The sequence below is a fragment of the Coffea arabica genome, unplaced genomic scaffold (genome assembly GCF_036785885.1).
Source record: "Coffea arabica cultivar ET-39 unplaced genomic scaffold, Coffea Arabica ET-39 HiFi ptg000036l, whole genome shotgun sequence".
Classification (NCBI taxonomy): Eukaryota; Viridiplantae; Streptophyta; class Magnoliopsida; order Gentianales; family Rubiaceae; genus Coffea; species Coffea arabica.
Window position 1 is genome coordinate 1 of NW_027266184.1, and position 22,229 is coordinate 22,229.

Genomic DNA, 22,229 nt, shown 5'->3' on the forward strand with positions numbered 1-22,229 from the left:
TAATATTCTTATTGTCTAAAGTCAGGTGCTTTTTTATTCTCTTTTTTTAATTCAGTCTAGTGAACATGTGACTGCAAATAACATGATTTCGTTAGTAATTAGGGAAAATCCGTCAATTACACTAAATTTGCTTCAATTGGAAATATTGGGAACCATATTTATTTTTGCTGAAAGTTAGGAACCAAAATTACACTGGTGCCAAACATTGGAGAGGACTAAATTCACACAAGTGCGAAACACTAGGGACTAAAACTTTATTTTTTTCCTTTTCCTATCAGTATGAAATAACCCTAAGTTGGTTCACCACATCTTAATTAGTTGATGCAATCGTGAATAAACTAGTGTTCTTGGACATTCTAGTCTCATAAAGACTGCTAACCTTGTGCATAAATGTTGCCTGCACATGCATTAGCTGAGGGCATGTGAAGCACTCTAAATACTTAGGATGGTTGACATGCAATTGAACACAGTTGTCAAGATTTCAATTGGATTTTAGTTATCTCTATGGGCATTATTGAGAATAATTAGATAGACTGTAGAAAGAATGAAAGGAAGAGATAGAAGCAAGAAGCAAGAAGCAAGAATAATAGGGAATGAAGAAAGGAAGAAGAAGATGAAAGAAAGAAACAGAGATGGAAGAATATTCAATGCAAAAGGATTGGGGCTTTCATTCACTCCGTTGCTGATTACAACTTCCTCATGCAATGGCTATTTATAGGCTAGTATACTCTCTTCCATTAGTAGGATCTAACTAACTGCTATAACAAGAAACCTAACCAATTGATACAACTGAAATTGAACTATTGGCTAATACATGATTGCTACTGTATCCTTTGATGAAAATTGATTCTTTTTGCTAACACAAGAAATGAAGAACTGTTTGTTGGTCTATGATTTCGAGCATGATTTGCGTATGGTGTTTACTGTAGAAGTTGTCACAGTAGCCTCGGACGTCTTCAAGGGGTTGCTCACGCTACGAGTCTATGACATAATGAAGCTGTCAGGGAAAGACTTCCAAGTCCGCCCTAGTCTTCCCATTTATTCATTTTTTTTAAAAAAAATGATTAATCATACTTCATACATAATTTTCACTTGATATGTGTAAAAATTCACAAATGTGTTTTTGGATACAACGTATGTCTTGAAAGTCATTAAGATATATGTTTGTAATGCACATCTTCGAATATTTAATCTGTGGAATCCAATATTTTAGTAATTGTGTGTTAGTGTATTTCTCTCTAAAATTCATTCTCTCTTTCTTCTCTTTAAGGCTCCTCTAACCAAAATGGCCTTCAGATCTAATCTTTCTCCATAGGAGGGAACCGTTTTTTATACCTTTTATTTGCTTTTTTAAAATAAATTCCCTCTAGCGAGGAATTTTCTTTGCTAGCATTTCTTGGTAAGTATTTCTTCTCTCCTAGTTTTTTCTAGTGAAAATTTTATTCTATCCTAGGATTTCCCTTGTAAGAAATTTTTTCCTTTTTTTCTCTTTTTTCTATGAGATTTGAGATTTCATATGGTTTGCTAGATTTGAAAATTTTAACATCTACTATGTTAGCTGAATTTCTCCTTGGGCTTCAATCATTTTTTAACAAATGTTATTTTTAAAAACATGCACAAATCTTTTGAGTTATAGTGATTCACCTGGATGCAGGGAAGATGTTTTGGAGATTTAATGTTTTTCATATTCATTAATATCTATTTGCTCAATAGATAGATTGAGATTTCATATTATTTACTAGTTTTGGAATTTCTCCCATCTCCTATGAAAGCTAAATTTCTCTTTGAGTTTTAAGCACTTTTATCAGATGATTGTTAGAAAATATGCACAAATCTATTGGACTGCAATGATTTATCCAGATGGAGGATGTTTTGGAGCTTCTACTTTAAAAAGGATGCTAAGGACTAATGGCATTTGCCATTCTGTTACCAAGCTTTTTAGGTATATGACAAAAACCTTCTTGAATTACCAAACTATCTTTAGAAAGAAAAAAAAATACAAAATTAATGATATACTTCATTGAAACTCAATCATTTCATGAAATCCTAATCACCACTTTTTTTCGATTCCACAGTATTCATCTTTTCAGTCATAACCAAACCCTAGATCCTGAGCACTTCTATGGCAAAGAAAAAATGAAGGAAGACAAGTGCACAATTTGATAGGTTGACTAAAGATCAGAAGTGTTCAAAATATTCACCAAAACAAAACGCTTATGACATTGTCTCTACGTTCATTATTCTATTTAGAATTTCAAGCAGCAAATTTCCCAATAGTAGTTTAATTTTTTTGAACGACAACTTCATCATTTTGTTGCATCTAGTATCGATAGTAAAAGAGTGGGATTAGCAATAATGGAAATCAGCCAAAGGCTTTGAGATGATAGCTTCTTAATTCTCTTCTAGTACATAAATATTATGATATGATTTTATTGTTTGTTCAATAAATCAATAGGATTTATATCAGGAAAATTAACTTTTATTAGTAGTGATAAAAGTCAAAAAATATGAATTTTTCATGCAATAATTGAAAATGTCAGCACAAAATTCCATCTACAGCTGTTAACTCCATTAAGAACTGTTACATGCTATGTACATGATAATTTTCTGGAACAATTATAGTGAAGATACAACATAGAATTGTATGTGCCTGTCAACCACAGCTGCTGGAGAGTTTTTGTGTGTGACTCTGGCCAATAGCAAGCAAAGAGGGTGAAGAATACTTGTCTACATCTTCTATGAGCACTTCACCGACAAAAACATAGAGTCACCAAAAACTTAAACCATTGAACCTATAAAAAGAGCCAGCACAAATGAGAAAATAGAATACATTAGAGATTTTAGCCCATGGAACACTTTCAAAAGTCTATATACATTTTACTGTATATCTTATCAAATATCTTCCCTTCAATGGATGATTAACTTCCACAAATATAGAGTAGCCTCTTACTTGAAAGGTTCTATTTAACGAGTGCTCAATGGGCATTCATTAAAATATATTTCATGTGTTAGATTTTCAAAAAATTAAGATTAATTAGAGACAGTGTATATATGCAAGAAAAGGTGGTAATTGTTAGAGCGTGTCTATACATGGTAAATTAGGTGAAATGTAAGCATGTTGATGAGTGTCAATTGAGCACCCTTTAGAAAAGCTCTACTTGAACAAGTTAAGCAAAAAAGGAAAAAATCATATAAGGCCATTTCTCAATGCACAAGAGAATAAGACTTTATCTCGAAAACATTATTAGGGCCTGCAAAAAATTGTAACTGTAAATTCAAACACAACTAGACTGTGAATTAAAAATAAAAAAATAGGACAACATGATTAGAAGAAAATCTAAAAGTTCATGATAAAGCTTGATTCTACTGTATCCTCTGATGAAGCTTGATTCTTTTTGCTAACACAACAAATGAAAAACTGTTTGTTGGTCTATGATTTCGAGTTTGATTTGCTTATGGTGTTTACTGTAGAAGTTGTCACAGTAGCCTCGGACGTCTTCGAGTGGTTCGTTGGGATTTGGGGCAAGGAAAGTCATCGGAAAGACCGTCCCTGAACGGTCCCCTCACAAAACTTAAGAAGTGGTTATTATGCATCCACGTCGACAGGTAGAAAGAAGGCATCAAAACGACACCATCTAATTAGGAAGTTTCAAAAAAAATATTAATTTCAAAAACACCAATATAAACGGCGTTATATTGGAACAGGATTGTTAAAATATGAAATTTGAATTAAAAATTTGAATTCAAAACTAATTTTGAAAACAAACCCGCAAAAACCTTGACAAAAAAGAAGGCTTTCATTTTAGTTCTTCGAAGGTATAGTGGAAAGAGAAGAATGGTGAGAAATAACAATCTATCTCCAGAGAAGAGAGGGCAAAAATAGCAAATGCAGATTTGTGTACCAAATTAGGGTTAGAAAGTCTTGCTGTGGTGGGTTTTAAATGTTGATAATTTGGACCTCCACCCATATCTGGGACGGCAAGGGTACAAGCAAATATAAACACCGAAGCAATCATAGTATTTGCATTGACATCGCTTCCAAGAAGTGATTTAAACTAGAAAAGGGTATTACAGTTGTAGCATACAATAATGGCCAAGACAATAGACATTATAACAGGGTGAGCAAATAGTTACAACAATGCAGCGGAGATTGATGAAGGTAATGATGCTGATTATCATATGAATTGGATAGAAATTGTAGTGGTAGCAATGTTAGCAGAAACTAATATTTAAATGAAAAAGAAGTTATGCTCTGTTTTTTCAGCGTGTCTGTCTGATTGTACACATTGTTACCCAGGAAGAACAGTGCGCTCATTTGTATGTACAAGTGAAAAAATCATTGCTATCATAATAGTTAATATATAAGTGTTGTTAATGGGATTAAATCCTGGATATGTAGATGTAAGATAACAAATAGCAAATATATACATGTGGTGTCTATACGCAACGTTAGAAAATATTCACAATGTGTTTCATGAGTATTACATTGAGTTTTGGTATATGTACAAGTATGTCTTGTTAGAGCACTATTTAGTCATCATGTTGCTATATGATAATTTTAAGAGTAACACACATGGTTAGAATTATTATAATAATGGTTATGTTGTACATACTAGGGTATTCTATTGTATAATCGGATTGAGAGATACCATAATTTGTACATTATAGTTGTCTCTTCTCTTACTTGTGTTTTCTATGAAAAATTTTTATTTTATTATATAACAGTTCTTTTGTGATTTTATTATCTCGTTGTTCCTATATATGCCACATGTTTGGATATTCTTTGCCAGCTAGTTTCTTTTGTAATGCATAACAATCATTTTTAGTTGCCTCTATGCAAGTTTGCTTGTCCTTTGGTAAGATTCTTCCAATTATATATATTTAATATTGTGGGTACAAAATTAAACTCTAATTGTTAGAATTTTCCCCTGCATGATTTGGCATATTAATTAGGCATGAGAAGAGTAGATCTGATCAGAGAACAATAGTATTTTTTCGCTTATTCTTCTTGATGGCTGAAAGAGGTAGCATACACTAGTAGCTCTAGAGTAAAGCAATTTTTGAGGAATGAATTATAGTCCTCATTTCTTCTGCATCCTATTTTGGTTTATTTGGGCTTATCTCTTTTGATTCTGGTCGGATTTAGATTCTTAGGATGTCCAATTTCTTAATTGATAGTTTTGATTCAGTTGTCATGAGTCCTTAACTGCAATGTACTATAACTTATTTTAGAGTTTTGATTCTACATGGTCTAAGATAGCATGTACAAGATATGCATGCAATTATACACTCTGTTATGGAATGTTTACATAATGTTGATGAATTTATACACTCTAAACAAATGAAATTCATGTAGTGGAATGCTTGAAATGGACAGAAGACGAGCCTTGGCAAATTGGAATGGAGTTTCATATAGAAGACAAAGCGTATAATTTCTACAATAAATATGGATTTACCACGAAATTTAGTGTTCCATAGGGCTACTTAAACAAAGACAAGGATGTAGTTACCACATATTGGAGCTAAAGTTGGAGCGTAACTATGTTTTGCTAAGATGACTCTCAATTGCCGGTACCATCTTGGGAGAAAGAGAACAAAACAAGTTGTATGGAGTTCGGGCGTTAAGTTCAAAATTTTAAAGGCAATGCTCTAGGCATTTGTAATTCTTCGGACAAATGTACTATTTGATTCCAAAATTGAGACCATTTCCTGCATTCTTAGAATTTAGTTGATTTTAGCACTTTTATATCTGTATTCAAAAATTTCACAAATTATTATAATATATAAAAAAAATTGGACAATTCCCAATTGGCAGAGGTCAATTATTATTCAGCATGTTTGCTGTAACCATACAAATTACAGAGTAAACTATGTGAATGTTGGGCAATATTGCTATTATTCACTTTCCTGCCCACTGTTTACTTTTCGAATTTTGATTAAATTAGCGAATCGTGTCATGGATAGTATAATGCTATTTCAATAAGTTGTTAGACACAATGCATGACATGTACAGCTAAACAATAACTATGTGATGTTCTATCCAGTGTTGATATGGGTCACAAACATAGTAATTGCATCACTATTATGAGAATTACAAATAGTTACCTATGTCTTATAACTTCTTGGTAAGCCATTACACCTTTGAGGAATGATTGTACTCAATGGCATACAACCTTTGCCAGTAATGATTTTCATAAGATATGTAAGGATAAGAAAGTGCCATGAGACTATGAGTCAATAATAATTGAGATGTACAAGTAATAATTGTGTATAACATCTATGTCACTTAAACATACAAGCAGTTGAAATTGAGTTACTACCTATTACAAAACTAGAACACCCTCTAAAGAGATTTGGGTTAGGGATAGTTGTCAAATCAACCGTCCTTGAACGGCATAACTCTCTCTGCACAAATTGTAACTCCTCCTTAACTACTTGTACATCTTTATAACAGAGATGTGATATTTTGTTACTATTCATATGAGTCTCATATGTAATAATTGTGTCTCTGTTGTTAAGTTTTACAAGTAGTTTACATTAAGTTATACCTTGTTCAAAAAATATTATATCGTTTAGAATGGTTATTACTGACAACTGTTGGTATCCAAGATCCCCATCAAAGATGGCTACCAGTCCTCATCTTCCAACAAAATTTAAGAAATGCTGAGTCTAACCATATTTACAGTAGTAGAAAATATGCATAATATACAACCATGAGTCAGCATGATGAACTAGAAATCGACTCATCAATAACAATATGATGAGAATGGAGTTCGGCCACTATGTACATGTTGGCCAAAGTTGTTGTTTGAGGCATCGGTAAATCAACTGTATAGAATTTAGAGAGAATTATAAAATTGTTACAAATTATTAAATATTATTCATATTCATATTGATTGAATTTGCAAATTGTAGAAAGTGGACAAGGAATGAATGTAACATTGTCTGAACTAATTGTAAGATAATGTCAACTATTTGTATCAGTACATAATAGATACAGCTACTAAATTTATCACACTTATATTGTGAATTTGGACAAGTAATTAATAAGGAGTTACAACTTGTTTAGGTAATGTTACAATGATTAGAAACAATTTATTTCATTTTAACAAAAAATATTTTCCACTCAGTTTATGTTCAGTAATTTTTGATGTTGTAGGAATAACATAAAAAATTACTGTTTTCATCTCTTTACTACTACCTTTCATATCTGCCATTATAATTTACACAAGAAAGAACTAAAAGTGACTTAATAGGGTCACGTCAAAAGACAAACTGATTAACATAGTCTAAAGCTCTGATACCATGAAAACTAAAAAAAGGGAGAGAAAATACTCTTATTCATATTTTTGGACTACACAATGTACAAATATATATATACACAAGTGTAACTTAATTTAGATCCTAAAATCATGCTAGTCTAAATCAATCTATTATCTAATTAATATTTGATACTATAATAAAACAAATCTAATCTAATCTTTCCTAATATTTACAATATCAAATCTTTCTATAATTACATATCTTCAACACTGTCAAATAATATCCCAAACTCCCATGCAATCAAATTGAAACATTTTTTTAACTCAAGGTACAAAGAGAAAGTCTAAAAAGAAGGTTTTTCGGCTAACAATTAGGGTATCAAACGAAGAAAGAGGGTTAAAGGCTCACCTTGACTCACTAAAGGTAGATAAAATAAAGGTAGGTTTTTAAGCAAGTCAAAAAATGCTTCAATCCTAGGTGTCCTCATCATTTTAATGCATCAAATTCATTAAAATGTGGTCTTGACATGCATAACCAAACAAGTTCTAGAATGACAAACCATGTGCAATAACTACTAAACAAACGAAAAAAATAAGCCCTCAAATCTCACAAGTGGTCAAAATTATGTCAAGTTCAGCATATTCATCAATTAATTCATCATCGAGAAAAGTAGAAAACCCCATGGCATGAACTTACTAATCATACTCGTATCTCAATTGCATTCATCATTATTTAAAACAAAGAACTACTAAAGAAAAGAAAATGTAAAACGAACAACTAAAAACATAGCTAACCCTTCCCTACACCGAAACCTTACATTGTCTCCAATGTAAGCAATAAAGAATAATAATAGAAGTAATGGGGCAACGACACTTCCCTGAACACGGAAGAAGGTAGAAATGGACTAAAGCTCGGGAGGAAAGAGTGGCGAAGAAATAGCAGCGGCAGCGGCAAGGGTGGCGTCGGCGTGTGGTTGTGTGGCAATGTGGGCGGTGTAGCAGGATGGACGTGAGCGGTGGTCGACGTGCGACAACGGCGCACTCGGGATTGCGATGAGGGGCTCGATCGGCATGCGTGTGAAGGCTGACGGCGTACGACGCAGGTGAAGGCAGCAGCGGGGAAAAGGGAGAAAAGAAAGAAGAAGAAAGAAAATAGAAGGAAGAAGAAAAAGTATGGCAACTTTTTTTTTAAAATAAGAGAGGGCAATTTCGTCCTTTCACCCTTTTTCTTTTTTTTTTTTGACCCCCCGTATTAGGCGTGAGCACGCCTAACTGCTTTCGAATTTTCTGATCAACCGTTCGAAATTAAGATCCTTAAGCGCGACCACCTGGCGTGGGCACACCTAACTACTAGAGAGTCTTCTGACCAATATTTAAAAATTGAGTTCCTTAAGCGTAACCACCCGGCGTGAGTACGCCTAACTAATGTAGAGTTTTTGCCCGCAGACGTGAATTGCCCTTCCTTAAATGTGACCACTTAGTGTGGGCACGCCTAACTACTGGGTAGTCTTCTGTCCGTCAAATTAAAACTTTCTTTCTTAGGCGTAACCACTTGGTGTGGGCACGTCTAACTGTCAGCTCCCTACCACAACAATAACAAACCACTAAATGCAACTAACACTTAACAAAAACTCCAGAAATATAAGAAAACTAAAACAAAGAGTCTTGGATTGCCTTCCAAACAGTGCCTTTCTTTAATGTCTTTGGCTAGACGTTAAATACCACTCCTTAATCTGGATATAATTCAAATTTTCTTGCAATTGGTGGTATTCCTCCGGGGTCTAGATAGCCATTGAGTGCAACCATCTTTCTTAATTTTCTACTCATTTTCATCTCATAAGTTGTTTTCATTCCATGATACTTGTTCGCAACAAATTTGAATTTTCTCCTACAATCAAATTCAGAAAATTCTTGCACAGAGAAATTAGTAGCATGAATAGCAAACACAGAATGAGAGTTAACAGGATGTTTCATTGTATCAAAAATATTAAAATGGACTATTTCTCCGTCAATTCCATTGTGAGAGCACCCTTACTAACATCAATCTTAGTTTGGGCAGTACTCAAGAATGGCCTTCCTAATATAATGGGTGATGGATTTGGAGCACTTCTATCATCCATGCAAAGCACATAAAAATCAACAGGAAAAATTAATCTATTTACTTACACTAAACATCCTCAACTACTCCATTTGGATAACCAAATGTACGATCAGCCAATTGAATTATTATCCCCGTTTCTTTCTTTTTTTGTCAAATGTCAACTTGTATATATATGTAATAAGTTACGGTTATATCTGCACAACAGATTTACAAAAGACTAACAACTGCCAGGAAGTCATTGTGGGCCTCTCTATTAAGCCACACAAGGAAGGATTGCTTCCACCTAGTTTCTTGAATCAAGTTAATAGCTAACTTAGCTAAACCATGGCTACACATGTTCATTTCTTTCCTAATGTGAAAGAAAGTGCATTTCTAATAGGACTGACTTAGCTGTCTGATGTCTTTAATTAGCATGTCCATTGAGGTTAGGCCTTGACATCCTGTATTGATTCTATTCACAACAGCTTTGCAGTCAGAAAGAATCAATAAGGATGCCATGTTTTCCTCTATAGCCTTGCCCAAGGCTGTTCGAATGGCTATAGCCTCCATTTCTGCAGTATCTTTAGCTCCAGGATGTGGGATGGACAATGTTACAAGAATCCTGCCATTGTTAGCTTTAGTAATAATCCCAACTCCTGCTTTAGCTTTGCCTTGGTTCATTCCAGCATCCGTGTACATTACATTGCTATGCTGTTCCATCAGTCCAACTAGCATTCGATGTTTGTTTTCTGGCTGAGAACTCTCTTCATTGGCCATCTTAACATCTCTTCTAGCCTCATCATATTCCATCCATTCCTCCACAGCTTTTTTGGATACTTGGTGCCCCTCCTTCAATTCCTGGTTAAAACACCACTCATTCCTTGCCTTCCAGATTTGCCAGAGGAAGTTAGTTGTGATTTCAATGTGTTTAATCCCATCATTCCTTGATCTAGCTTCCTGCATCTGTTCCCGCCATTTCCAAAAGTTCCAATTATGATCTCTGATGTCGTCCCATGAAATAGGAAAAGCTGTCCATGCCCGCTCTCTAGCCTTGCACTTAAGCAAGGCATGTTTAATTGTTTCTTGTTCTTCCCCACAGCACTTGCATAGTAGATCCCCCTTGCCAGTCCTTCTAAAAATTTCCTCGTTAGTTGGGAGGATGCAATGGAGACATTTCCACAAGAAGTGTTTGATTTTATGTTTGATGTTCAGTCCCCACAATTGATTCCATACCTTAGACCTTTTTTTGTTTGTGCTGGAGTTTACTTGTGGTCTATTCATCTCTGTCAACTCCTTGATTTTGTCTTTAGCCCTCGCATACCCAGATTTAGTGGAGTAGAACCCATTTGCAGTTTATCTCCATTTGTATCTGTCTTTTTTTTTTAAATAAGTTTTGAGGGATTAACATAATTGCCTCTGCTTCCTCCTTTGAGAACAAAGCTGTGATGAGGTCCTTGTTCCATTGATTCCTCTTGATCAAATTGCAGACCTTGGTCATATGACCTCCAACTGGTTTTGGAAAAGTGACTTTTCCAATCTTTAAGCATTCTACCCATCTATTGTCCTAGATATCCACTGTTGCACCATCCCCCACTTGCTTCCAAACCCCACTTTCTAGCAACTCTAATGAGCTATGCAAGCTTTGCCATATCCAAGAAGCTCCCGCCTTTACTTTGGACTAAAAAATGTTAGATTTAGGAAAATATTTTCTTTTCATTACTTTGCTCACCAACAAGTTGGGACAAATGAGAAGCCTCCATGCTTGTTTGGCTAACAATGCTTCATTAAAGCAGAGTAAATCCCTAAACCCAAGTCCCCCATTCTTTTTCCTTTCCGCTATATCAGTCCATTTCTTCCAGTGCATTCTTTTTTCCCCCTGGTCATTTCCCTACCAGAATCTAGCCATCATCCCCTTAACTCTTTGCAGAGGCTCTTTGATAGTCTAAATATTGACATAGCATAAGAGGGGAGTGCAAGAGCAACCGATTTGAGTAGCACATCTTTCCTTGTATTACTCAGTAGTTTACCTTTCCAGTTCTGAATCCTTGACATCATATTTTCTTTAATGAACCTAAACACACTATTTTTGGACCTTCCAACAACTAATGGTATGCCCAAGTATTTCCCTTGCGAAACCTGTTGGATTTCTCCTAGTTTCTGCAGCACCTCAGTCTTTTCTCTCTCACTTGAATTTTTGCTGAAGAAGACAGCTGATTTGTTGATGTTAACTTGTTGTCCAGAAGCTTTTCCATAACTTGTTTTCTTTGTGTCCTGCTTCATTACTATTAGCTTTACAGAAGATTAGAGAACCATCAGCAAAGAATAAATGAGAAACATAGGGGCCCTGCCATGAAATTTTAACTCCTGTAATTTGATTGTTTCTGATAGCATTATTTAGGAGGTTAGAAAGGCCTTCAGCACAGAACAGAAGGTAAGGGGATCCCCTTGTCTAATCCTTCTAGATGGTCTTACATATCCACGTTTAACACCATTAACATTGAAGGAATAAGACACAGAGGAAAGATAGCCATGAATCCATCTAATCCATAGAGGGGGCAAATCCCATTTTACAGAGGATAGCATAAAGAAATTTCCATTCGACTCTATCATAGACTTTAGACAAATCAAGTTTTATAGCCATGTACCTATCCCTCCCCTCTCTTTTTGATTTCAGCCAATGCATGTACTCATGAGCAACCATGACATTGTCTAGAATTTGCCTATTATGAACAAAAGCTGTTTGGGAATAACTAATGCAGGAGCTAAGGAGGGGTTTGAGCCTATTCACAAGAATCTTGGAAATGATTTTGTATAAAATATTACATAACCTGATGGGCCTAAAATGAGCAAGGTTCAGGGGGTTGTCTATTTTAGGAATGAGGGTAACCAGGGTCTCATTAATAGCTTTTGAAAGAAATCCAGTATACAAGAAGCTTTGAATAGTGTCCATTACATCTATTTTAATGATATTCTAGAACCTTTGGAAGAAAATAGGGGACATACCGTCTAGGCTGGGAGATTTGTTTGGATGCATGGAGAAAACTACAATTTTGACTTCCTTCTCGGTTACAGGTCTGGTAAGCTGCAAATTCATCTGCTCGGTGATAGTCCTAGGAATACCATTTAGAATCTCCTCAAAATCTGAACGCTGTGAAAATGTGAAGAGTTGGTCGTAGAATTGAGTAATTTTCACCCCTATTTCATCATCGGTTGTACACCACCCTCCCTGATCCTTCTCAAGTCTGGATATTCTGTTCCTTTTCCTTCTGTTACCCACACAAGCATGGAAATATGCCCTATTCTTGCCACCACTTTGAAGCCATTTGGTTCTTGCTCTTTGGCTCTAAAAAAGTTCCTCTTGCTTATAGGCATCAAACAGTTGCTTCCTGAGTTAATTGAGGGATTCTTTCCTATTAGTCCCATCCCTGGCCCTTGCTGCTTGCATCTCCTCTTTGATCCTTTTAATTTCCTTCCAGCTGTTCAGATTCATCGTTTTACCCCAAGCCGAAAGGGCCATTCTACATTGCTTAATCTTCCTACTGATTCTAAAGCCTTTAGACCCCACTTGATATTTACCCCATGCCTTTGGGATGACATTGTGATCGGACGCTTCATTCTCAATATGTATCACCCTAGCGTCTTTGAACTTTTCACACCATTCTACACTTGCAGAAACTCTGTCCAATCTCTGTTTTATCTCGCCCTCCTCTTCACATAGGTTACTCCAAATCCACGGGAGGCCTTCAAAACCAATATCCAGCAGCTTATTTTTGTTGATGAAATTTTTGAAATCAGTGAAAGTCCAGTTGGGCGGAGTTCTACGTCCCCATTTCTCTTCGTTAGAAGAAATGTCATTAAAGTTCCCAATTACAACTTTATTATTACCCCAGATTTTGTTCCTACTACATAAAATATCCCACTAATTTTTCCTGATTTTATCGCTAGTACTAGCATAAATAAAGATGCCCACCAATTTCCAGTTTCATTATCCCTGTTTCTTTCAAATGTCCTAAATTTATAAAATCATAAATTGATTTAGGCATCACATTAATAGAAACCCCTAAATCTAGCATGGCATTTTTAATCTTAGAATATCCAATCTTATAGGGAATAGTAAACATACCTAGATCCCCACATTTTGGCAGTAGCTTCCTTTGCAGTACGGCCGACATGTTCTCCCCTACCACAACTCATTTATCTGCCCTCAGCTTCCTTTTGTTAACACACAAGTCCTTCAAGAACTTTGCATACTTGAACACCTGTTTGATCGCGTCCAATAGAGGGATGTTTACTTGCACTTTACGGAACACGTCCAGGATTTCTTTTTCCTTCTCTGCCTACTTTGTTTTTTCCAACTTGCAAGGAAAATGAGCTAGATTAGGTTTAATAGGAATTAGAGGAGTAAATGTTAACTTAGGGCCTTTGCGAATGCGCCCTTCTTCTTTAATCTCCTTTTCTATCTCCTCCTCGTTTTTGCTTTTTGGATTCGTTAACTTAAGCCTCTCCACTTCCTTGCCATTTCTCAATGTCATGGCACTTATATTCTTGGGATTTGCCTCGGGTTGCGATGGCAATTTTTAAAAAATGTGAGATTCCAGGCGATTAATTGCAGTTGCCATGTGACTTATTTGAATCTCCAAATTTTTCATGCCCGATCTAGTTTTCAACATGCCCGCTTTAGTTTTCATTTGAAATTGAGCAGTACTTGTGGCCAGATTCTTGACAATGTCTTCCAAAGAGTCTCCTGAATCTGCAAACGAAAGTTGAGACTTTGCTTGCCATGGTTGCTGAAATCCTGGAGGATGATTCACAAATGAGTTCTGCGGCTTGTTCCCGTAACTGAAGTTGGGATGGGCTCTTCAATCAAGATTGTACATGTTTGAATACAGGTCATATTGCCTACGAGGCGCGGGCACGCCTCTAGCCATATTTACTTATTCAGCTCCATCTTCTTGCAAAATGGGACATATATCTGTGGAGTGGCCCACGTTTGTACAAATTCCACAGGCTTTCGCTCGCTGCGCATTCCCCACAGCTAGTTGCCTGACAAAAGACGTCAACTCCGACAGTTGCTGTTGAATAGATGATGTCTCTACCTTGTTGACCCTGCGGGTAGGGTTACTTTCACAGAAGGCAAATTGCTAAGAATTCTCTGTCATTACTTCAATAAGTTCCCATGCTTCTCTTGGTGTTTTATTCACCAGTGCTTCTCCACTCGAAGCGTTAATAATACTTCTGTCAGATGATTGCATCCCCTCATAGAAGTACAGGATCAATAGTTATTCACTAATTTAATGTTGAGGACATCTAGTGCACAACTTATTGAATCTTTCCCAATAGTCATAGAAAGACTCCCCGGGGTACTGTTTGATGCTGCATATCTCTTTCCTTAGACTTGCTGCCCGAGATACAGGGAAGAATTTTTCTGAAAATTTTTCTTTCAACTGTGCCCATGTTGTGATACTACCTGCGGGTAGGTAATATAGCCAATCTTTCGCTGCATCTTTGAAAGAGAAAGGGAATGCTTTAAGTTTAATTTGCTCTTCAATAACCCCAAGAGAGTTCATGCTAGAATATACCATTTCTAATTCTTGGATGTGTTTATGGAGTTCGTCACTAGAGAGACCATGGAACGAGGGTAAGAGGTGAATTAATCCTGATTTTAACTCAAAGGAAGTATTCTCAGCCAGAGTTGGGAATGTAATGCACAAAGGCTGGTGGGTCAACTCCGAGGCAACCAGCTCCCTTAGTGTTTGGTTGTTGGCCATGCTAATTTCGTCTTCTTCAGAATCGTATACAGTAAATGACTGTCCCTATTTGCGTCTCTTGGTCTCTTGTTTTCGCCCACACGCTGTCTTCTCAACCTCAAGGTCATATATCAATTCACCTATACGAGAAGAACGAGACATAAACTAGCAAAAATATCATAAATAAAATGAAATCAAAAAGAGACAAATAATTCAAGCACCAGTCCCCGGCAACGGTGCCAAAGATTGACAAGTGTCGAGTCTGTACAACAATAATAAAAAAAACCTAACTACCACCAAAAGCAGTCAATAATCAATTCCAGGTACTGGAGCGGGGATTCTGGATATGCAATGGGTTACTTGATTTATCCTGACTCTGAAGTATTTGCTTAATCCGATATACCAGAATTGATGAACTGACAAATTACTAACTAGTAGACAGTGGCAAGTAGGATCGTCTCCTCAAGGACTGGAAAAAAGTTCATCTCTTTTTAAGTCAAGACCAACAGGGGGGTTTAAGGGTTAAATGCTAACGAATTGCTAACTAAATAAATTAACTGTGAAAAATAATTAATTGAGAGAAATAATTGGAAAAACTCTAGCCAAGGGTACACTTTAGAAATGGTTCTTGCAACTGATCATTGATTCAAATATAATCCTAACATTCATTAAAGTAGATTTTTAACTGCCGATACGATCTGACAGTCAGTCTCTCCTTACTGTTTCGATAGTCAAGGAACGACAATTGACTATTTTCTTAATTTAGGAATAACCCTAAGTACGACCATAGGATATAATTCCTCAATTGCATTAGAAACTAGAGAAACTCTATTCTAATCAATAAACACGCTACGAGAGTTTATTTAAACTAGATTGTATGTTTCCCTGACATAAATCCAATTATGTCAGTTGCTATTGGGACAAAGGTAATCGAACAATTCCGGATTCAACTACCCCCCATTATCAAATAGACTATGTGAATAATTAAATATTGCACATCTATTCAATCATACACAATAGCCACAACCATTAAAAACAAAAAACATACAAATACCAATAAATAAAGGAAACAATTAAAATAATTTTCCATTGACTAGAATTATGAATTAATTCTCCATAATTGGAGAACTGGCCATGCGAAGAAGTGTCTTCAGAAGCTTACAATTGTTGTCTTACAAATTCGGTCCAAGAAAGAAAAGTAAAAGACGAAAATAAAGACTAAAGCAATTGTCCTCTCGTGTCCTCCCCAAAAGTCGGCCAAAGGAGAGAAAAAATAAAGACCAAGTACCATCCCTCACATTTCTAGCCACCCAAAAAATGGAAGCAGATTGTCTGACGATTTCTTTCCTACTTTGACTCCTAATTGATTGGTATTCTAATATCAATCAACTTCTTAGAATAAAACCCTATTACAAGTCAACTTTCTCAACTTTCCTTTTTCTTGGGAGTGGACCACTAGCTTCCTAATTTGTAGCCAACTACTTGATATATTTTTGGAAGCCTCGCACGTGCAATAAATCCCAAGAATCCAGACTTGAAAGCTGGAATTAGGTGTGCCAGCGCCTAACTATCAGAAAGTTTTGTGGAATTGATTTTCATCACCTTTTCTTCACCAATTTCTGCAATTAACACCAAGCACAAAATCTAAGTAGAATCTACCAAATAGTGCAATATTTAGTCCAAACAACTATGGAATATTAGTGAAATAACCCACTAAAACGCACCCCATCAGCAACTCAAGGTGTTGGCCCAACGCTTCCCTCACTAGCGAAGCTGTGACCATCACCATTGTCTCCAGGAGGAGGACGGGGCGGAGGAACGATGCTTAAATGATGCTCTATTCGTCGCATCCTAACATTTTAAGAATCTAGGCGAGCATCGATGCGATCATGTCGATCAATGACTTGAGTCTGATGGCAGTCTAGAATATTGAAGAGGCACTGCCAGTTGGAGAGCTGTGGAGGTAGAAGAGGTGGCGGCAGCGGTGGGGTAGAAGTAGATGGCCCGGCAGAAGTAAAGGGACCTGCAGAAGTAGAAGGACTGGCCCCTCCTTGCTCGGTGTAGCCAGGTTATCTTGATCGATCTCCCCTTGGGCGAGGTAATGTAAGGACCCGAATTTTAATTTTACTTACTTTTATTTCATTTTATTGGCTTATTTAATTATTTATTCACCCGTTTACTCTGAATAATTTATTTCATCCATTTTAAATCCATTTACATGGAACAATGTCTCATTTATATTTTTAAAACGTTTCGTTAGCGAATTTAATTTTTTTGCAGCTCGTTTAGCGAGAAATAGTGAATGCACTTTTTTCGAGGCAAATTCGATCCGAGAGCACATTAATCTTGGAGAACTAAGAATAATTAATGGTAGACTAAAAAAAGTTAATTAAGGAATTGGATGTGAGTGAGTTAAGCTCAATTAGGAGCACTAATTGCTCACTAATCGGTTGTTGACTTTTGGGCACTAAGAACACCTTTATGTCAATCCGTCTTACACCCATCAAATCACCCAATTACTGTGACGACCCCACCGTACTCAGAGGCATACCAAAGGGTTTAGCGGATCGCCTGCCTAGCTCACGTCAGGACTTGATTCCAAAATAGATAAAATAAATTTCACGCTAAAAGAAAGTTCTATATACACTATTACATCTTCAAAAGTTAAGTAAACTATAACATCAAGATACACATACTGCTAGTACCAAAAAGTAAACCCTAAAGAAGTTACTAACTATAACCATCACAACAAATATATATATCTTATTAGTTAACTTATAACAAGTACTAGGGCAAAATCACTTATTCTATAAACCAAAAGTCTATACACCTTTTCGAGCTTTCCCCGCGTTGGCCCCTACTAAGGAAAACAAATGGAATGGAGTAAGTTATATGCTTAGTGAATAATCGGGGATAAAACCGTAAAATCACATCCAAATAAACATGTAACCAAGATATTTCACATCAATAGATAGAAATGTAATATCACAATGGTAGGATACGGGTGGTTTCAAAACCAGTTCAATTCCCCGAACTTGATCATCTGTTGACACTCCGTCAACCAAAATACCCATAGACCGTAGACTCCACTTAAATTTTCTCATTCACCTTATTCACCCCCCGCTGGCCAGTCAACAGCGCATAGCAGCTCGAGCGAAACAAAATAACTTAGCTTTAATCAAAATTTTAACAAAGAACGAAATCCCAAAATTAGCGTGGAACTAATTTCGACCAAACCCCAACTGACTCGAATAGTTCGTCTATCCTTGGAACCGGGTTGGAACCAAGTCCTGAGATATCCAATCTCTCAATAGATGATATCCCTCAACAAAGTACTCACCCCAACAGTACACAGCACAAGGGGTTCAACTCAACTCATGTAATCACCCCAACAGCACACAGCAAAAGGGTGACACTCAACACAAGGCATGTATTCCCACATATTAAATCAAGAACAAAGGATGGGTTTAGATCAGTGAGATAAAGTACACCCCCGCCTAAGTACCCATTTAACATATACAAGGCACTTCGACAATTAGGCCTGTCAATCGGGGCTAATGAGTCGGGCTTTGATGAGTTCAAGTTCAGCTCATTTAATTTGAAACATTTTCGGGTTTCGGGTTCGTAAATGTGAAATTCATACTCATCTCACATAATATTCGGGTTGTGAGTCTTAATCGGATTTAGCTCAATCTCACTTATTACTCCTTAATTTTCTTAATATAATTACTATAACTATTAAGTTGTAAAACTAATTTAACATTTACAAGACTATAATATTAAAACTAAACATGAACAAATAATAGTTCTTAAAAAGTATATAAACCAAAAATTTTTTCAACAATATTTATATTTAATCCATTTAAAATGCATGAAAAATAGTAATAAAACATGCGATCATAAGCCAATACATCTTTAAAAGTTGAAACTTTTTTTTATAATCTTGTGATTTAAATCCAAATATGCTTGATGATTTTTGTGTTTGTAGACCAAAAAAAAATCAACCAATAATATGCTAATACAAAAATTTACTCAACTAATAAGAAAAATTAGAGATTTAGTTATGCATTACTAATATTGGCTCTCAAGAAAGCTCATGAAAGAGTCTTTAGATGTATTTTTGTGTTTTGTAATTTATATATATATTTAGTATTTAGTAAAAATATATTTGGATATATAATTATACATAATATCAAAATATAAATATTATATATATAGGTAATTAAAGGGCCGGACCTATATCGGGTTTGAGTCTAATAAAACCCAAGCTCGGCTCACATTTAATTCGGGCCTAATTTTTAGGCTCAAACTCAGACCGGCTCACTAAATGATCGGGCTCATCGGGTTTTCTGTCGGGCCGATCGAGCCGAGCTCGGGCTGGCCCAGCCCCATTGATAGTCCTATCGACAATTTATCATATAAACCAATCCAATTACTCACTCAAAATAGTTAGCGCGCAAATTAAGGTACTTTATACGGGTCCACCGACTCCGTCCGGTTCGTCACTACATGTGATAGAAGATTATACTCAACTATTAGTCAACCGACTATCACAAATCGAAGTAAGGACTAAAATGGCCAAGACGGCAAAAACGGCAAAGAAATGTATGCGCGCGTGCGCGGAAATGAAAACGGTATAAAAATGAGTTACACGGTTTTGACCATAACCAGAGATCTGGTTATCCGATCAAGGTGTACTAGGTAGCGTCTCGAAACTAAGACAAAAAGTTACAACTTTCATGAATACAATTCAACCCAATTTTTAGTGGATCTAGGTCAAATTTACAGATTACAGAACTCGAACTCCAAATGCTAGTTTATATCTCTAGTGAAAATTTGGGCGGCATGTCCCTTGTGTTTACCTATTTTTCAACCATTTATGGCTTCATTATTTTCCTCAAATCAGTCCCAAGGTCACATATAGGCAATGTTACCACAATAACCCTTCAACTAGGCTTAAAATAATCCAATTATAACACAAATCTTAACAAGGCATTCGAAAATCAAGTTTAAAGGCAAATAGCTAAATGACAGATTTGACGTCTTTTGGTGTTTCGGTTACAACTGAAGCTACGTTTCTTGGATTGGTGTAAAATTTATATTGTTTCGAATCTAAGACAGAGAACTACAAATCATATGAAAACATCAACAGCCAATTTGTCCATTTTCAAGGTCAAAATGTGACATCTCAGAGGAAAACAAAAACTGTCCGCAACACTGTACATCTTCCCAAAATTTCAGCACACAAGCCTTCCAAGCACCAAAAGGTAAATTTAATCGGTTTGGTTCGGTTGATTTCAGTTCAACAAGGAAGAAATAAGGTTGGAGTTGAAGTTGTTTTACTCTCTTTTCCCACTCTTATTTTCGGCCAAAATGGAAGAAAAATGGAAGAGAATGGAGCGAAGAAGAAAGATAAGAAGGAAGGAAACTCATTTGATCAAAGTTCCATGGATTGCCAACAAGTGTCAACTCAACATGGCTACTTATTTTTTTCTTTAGTCCAAAATTTCGGCTGCTTTAGAAGATATTTTAGGGCTGATTTTGCTCAATTAATAACAAGGAGATTAAGTTAATAAAGTAGTGTTCAAGTGGTGCACTCAATCGGTAACGAACAGTACACATCGGTTCAACCCGATTTTCCTTGTTTCGCACGTACAAGGGTTTTAACTTATAATTCCCTAACTTATTATTATTACTTCTAATCACACATATTTCTTATCTAAAACTCACTCTTACTCAACAAATTAAGTACACATACCTTACCAAGTGATCACACCACAAAAATGCACCAAAGACACACCAAAAGCCCTAATATGCACAAAAACCCTAACTACTACCCTTCATTTAGAAAAATCATAACTTGAGTTATAAATATAAAAAATTCATAAAACTTAGCCTGTTAAAATCTATACTTCAAATACTAATTATCTTTAGAAGACACCTCAAAGAGATTCAACTCATAAATTAGTCCAAATTGAGCCATAAGCTATTAAAACTTTCCTATGTTTACTTGTGCAAGGCAGAATTTTCAGTCAAATTTGCCAATTTTCTAGAATTTATAGAGATTGAATCAAACTCTAAATTTTACACCGTAGGAAGCTCTATGAATTTAGTTTCAAATGCAACAAATGGAACTCAATTCCGCCTTTCTTATACGAAGTTATAGCCAATTTCCCAAAGCTACGTAGAGCCTCTAGCGAAAATTTTTTTATATTTTCTAACAACTTGAGAATATGAAACTTTTCTTAACAAAATTCACTCTCTTGGCTCAAATTCAACCATTAAAGCAACCAAGAATTGCAGGTAAGTGAGTTTACATAAGGATTATAAAGACAAGTAAATTTTTGGGGTCTCACTCTCTCCCCCTTAAAAGAATTTCGTCCTCGAAATTCTAACATTTGCTCGCACAAAACTTGATGCTATAGAATTTTCATCCAACTCTCAAGTGATTTTCTCTTACTCATAGTACTATCACAAGCTTAACTGGAGAGAAAATCTTACCACGTAAAGGCTATGCTAATATGCTAATAATCGAACTACCTTTCTTCATTATTAACCACAAATAGAGCGAGAATTCTTGTTCAAATCCTTTTTCTCAAAATCTCCATACCTAATTCCAAAACTCTCAATCTCGGCACAATAATAATCAAAATCAAGTTCCTATACGGTATCGTAGAAGGGTAGAAAATAGAAAATAAATAGTCAAACAAGAGTTAAAATGAATTCAAAAGAAATACATGTGTAACCATAATCAACACAGGTATGAGAGAAACGAAACAAGCTACAATACTAGTGTCGTAACGTTCACGACGTCCACAACTAGCCATCATCCATAGAAACCCTATCCAGACATGCATGAAATCAGTCCATGACAAAACTCATTGATCCATTCTCCTTGATCAATTCAATCTCAAGTCCAATATTAGAATCTTTCATGCCTTGACGTTTATCATCCAAATATATTTTAAATTCAATCGATATATATACCTTATTCTAGTGCTCTCCACTATTGGTACTCGGGTACAAGAATTTGAAACTAGGAAAATTCACATCTCAGGCCATACGCTCTCAAGTGAAAAGCATCCAAGTTTAAGATTCCTACCTGACATATATATCTAGCTTTCTCAAGTATCATGATAA

The 22,229-nt window shown here is 35.8% G+C and overlaps 2 protein-coding genes and 1 non-coding gene across 3 annotated transcripts; 1 reads left to right on the forward strand and 2 right to left on the reverse strand.

Annotated features, from left to right (window-relative positions):
• Window positions 1–9,735: 9,735 nt before the first annotated feature.
• On the reverse strand, window positions 9,736–10,305 carry LOC140032745 (uncharacterized). The gene has a single exon (XM_072073507.1). It carries the CDS (start codon window positions 10,303–10,305, stop codon window positions 9,736–9,738), a length of 570 nt encoding a protein of 189 aa, XP_071929608.1.
• A 942-nt stretch (window positions 10,306–11,247) lies between these two features.
• LOC140032746 (uncharacterized) lies at window positions 11,248–13,536 on the reverse strand. Its single transcript, XM_072073508.1, has 6 exons — window positions 13,466–13,536; window positions 12,346–12,608; window positions 12,171–12,246; window positions 11,988–12,062; window positions 11,815–11,881; window positions 11,248–11,631 (listed from the first exon to the last, which is right to left on the reverse strand). The coding sequence occupies exons 1-6, from the start codon at window positions 13,534–13,536 to the stop codon at window positions 11,248–11,250; spliced, it is 936 nt and encodes a 311-aa protein (XP_071929609.1).
• A 1,095-nt stretch (window positions 13,537–14,631) lies between these two features.
• On the forward strand, window positions 14,632–14,738 carry LOC140032747 (small nucleolar RNA R71). Its single transcript, XR_011836654.1, has one exon. It is a non-coding gene; the product is annotated as a small nucleolar RNA R71 (small nucleolar RNA).
• Window positions 14,739–22,229: the final 7,491 nt, after the last annotated feature.

Coding starts and splice junctions, on each gene's coding strand:
- LOC140032745 (XM_072073507.1), bottom strand. CDS start 10,305: ATGCAGGAAGCTAGATCAAGGAATGATGGGATTAAACACATTGAAATC.
- LOC140032746 (XM_072073508.1), bottom strand. CDS start 13,536: ATGAGTTGTGGTAGGGGAGAACATGTCGGCCGTACTGCAAAGGAAGCT. Junction 12,063..12,170: donor GCTCATTTTAGGCCCATCAG/GTTATGTAATAT, acceptor TGTTCATAATAG/GCAAATTCTAGACAATGTCA. Junction 11,632..11,814: donor ATGGTGTTAAACGTGGATAT/GTAAGACCATCT, acceptor TCTTCTGTAAAG/CTAATAGTAATGAAGCAGGA.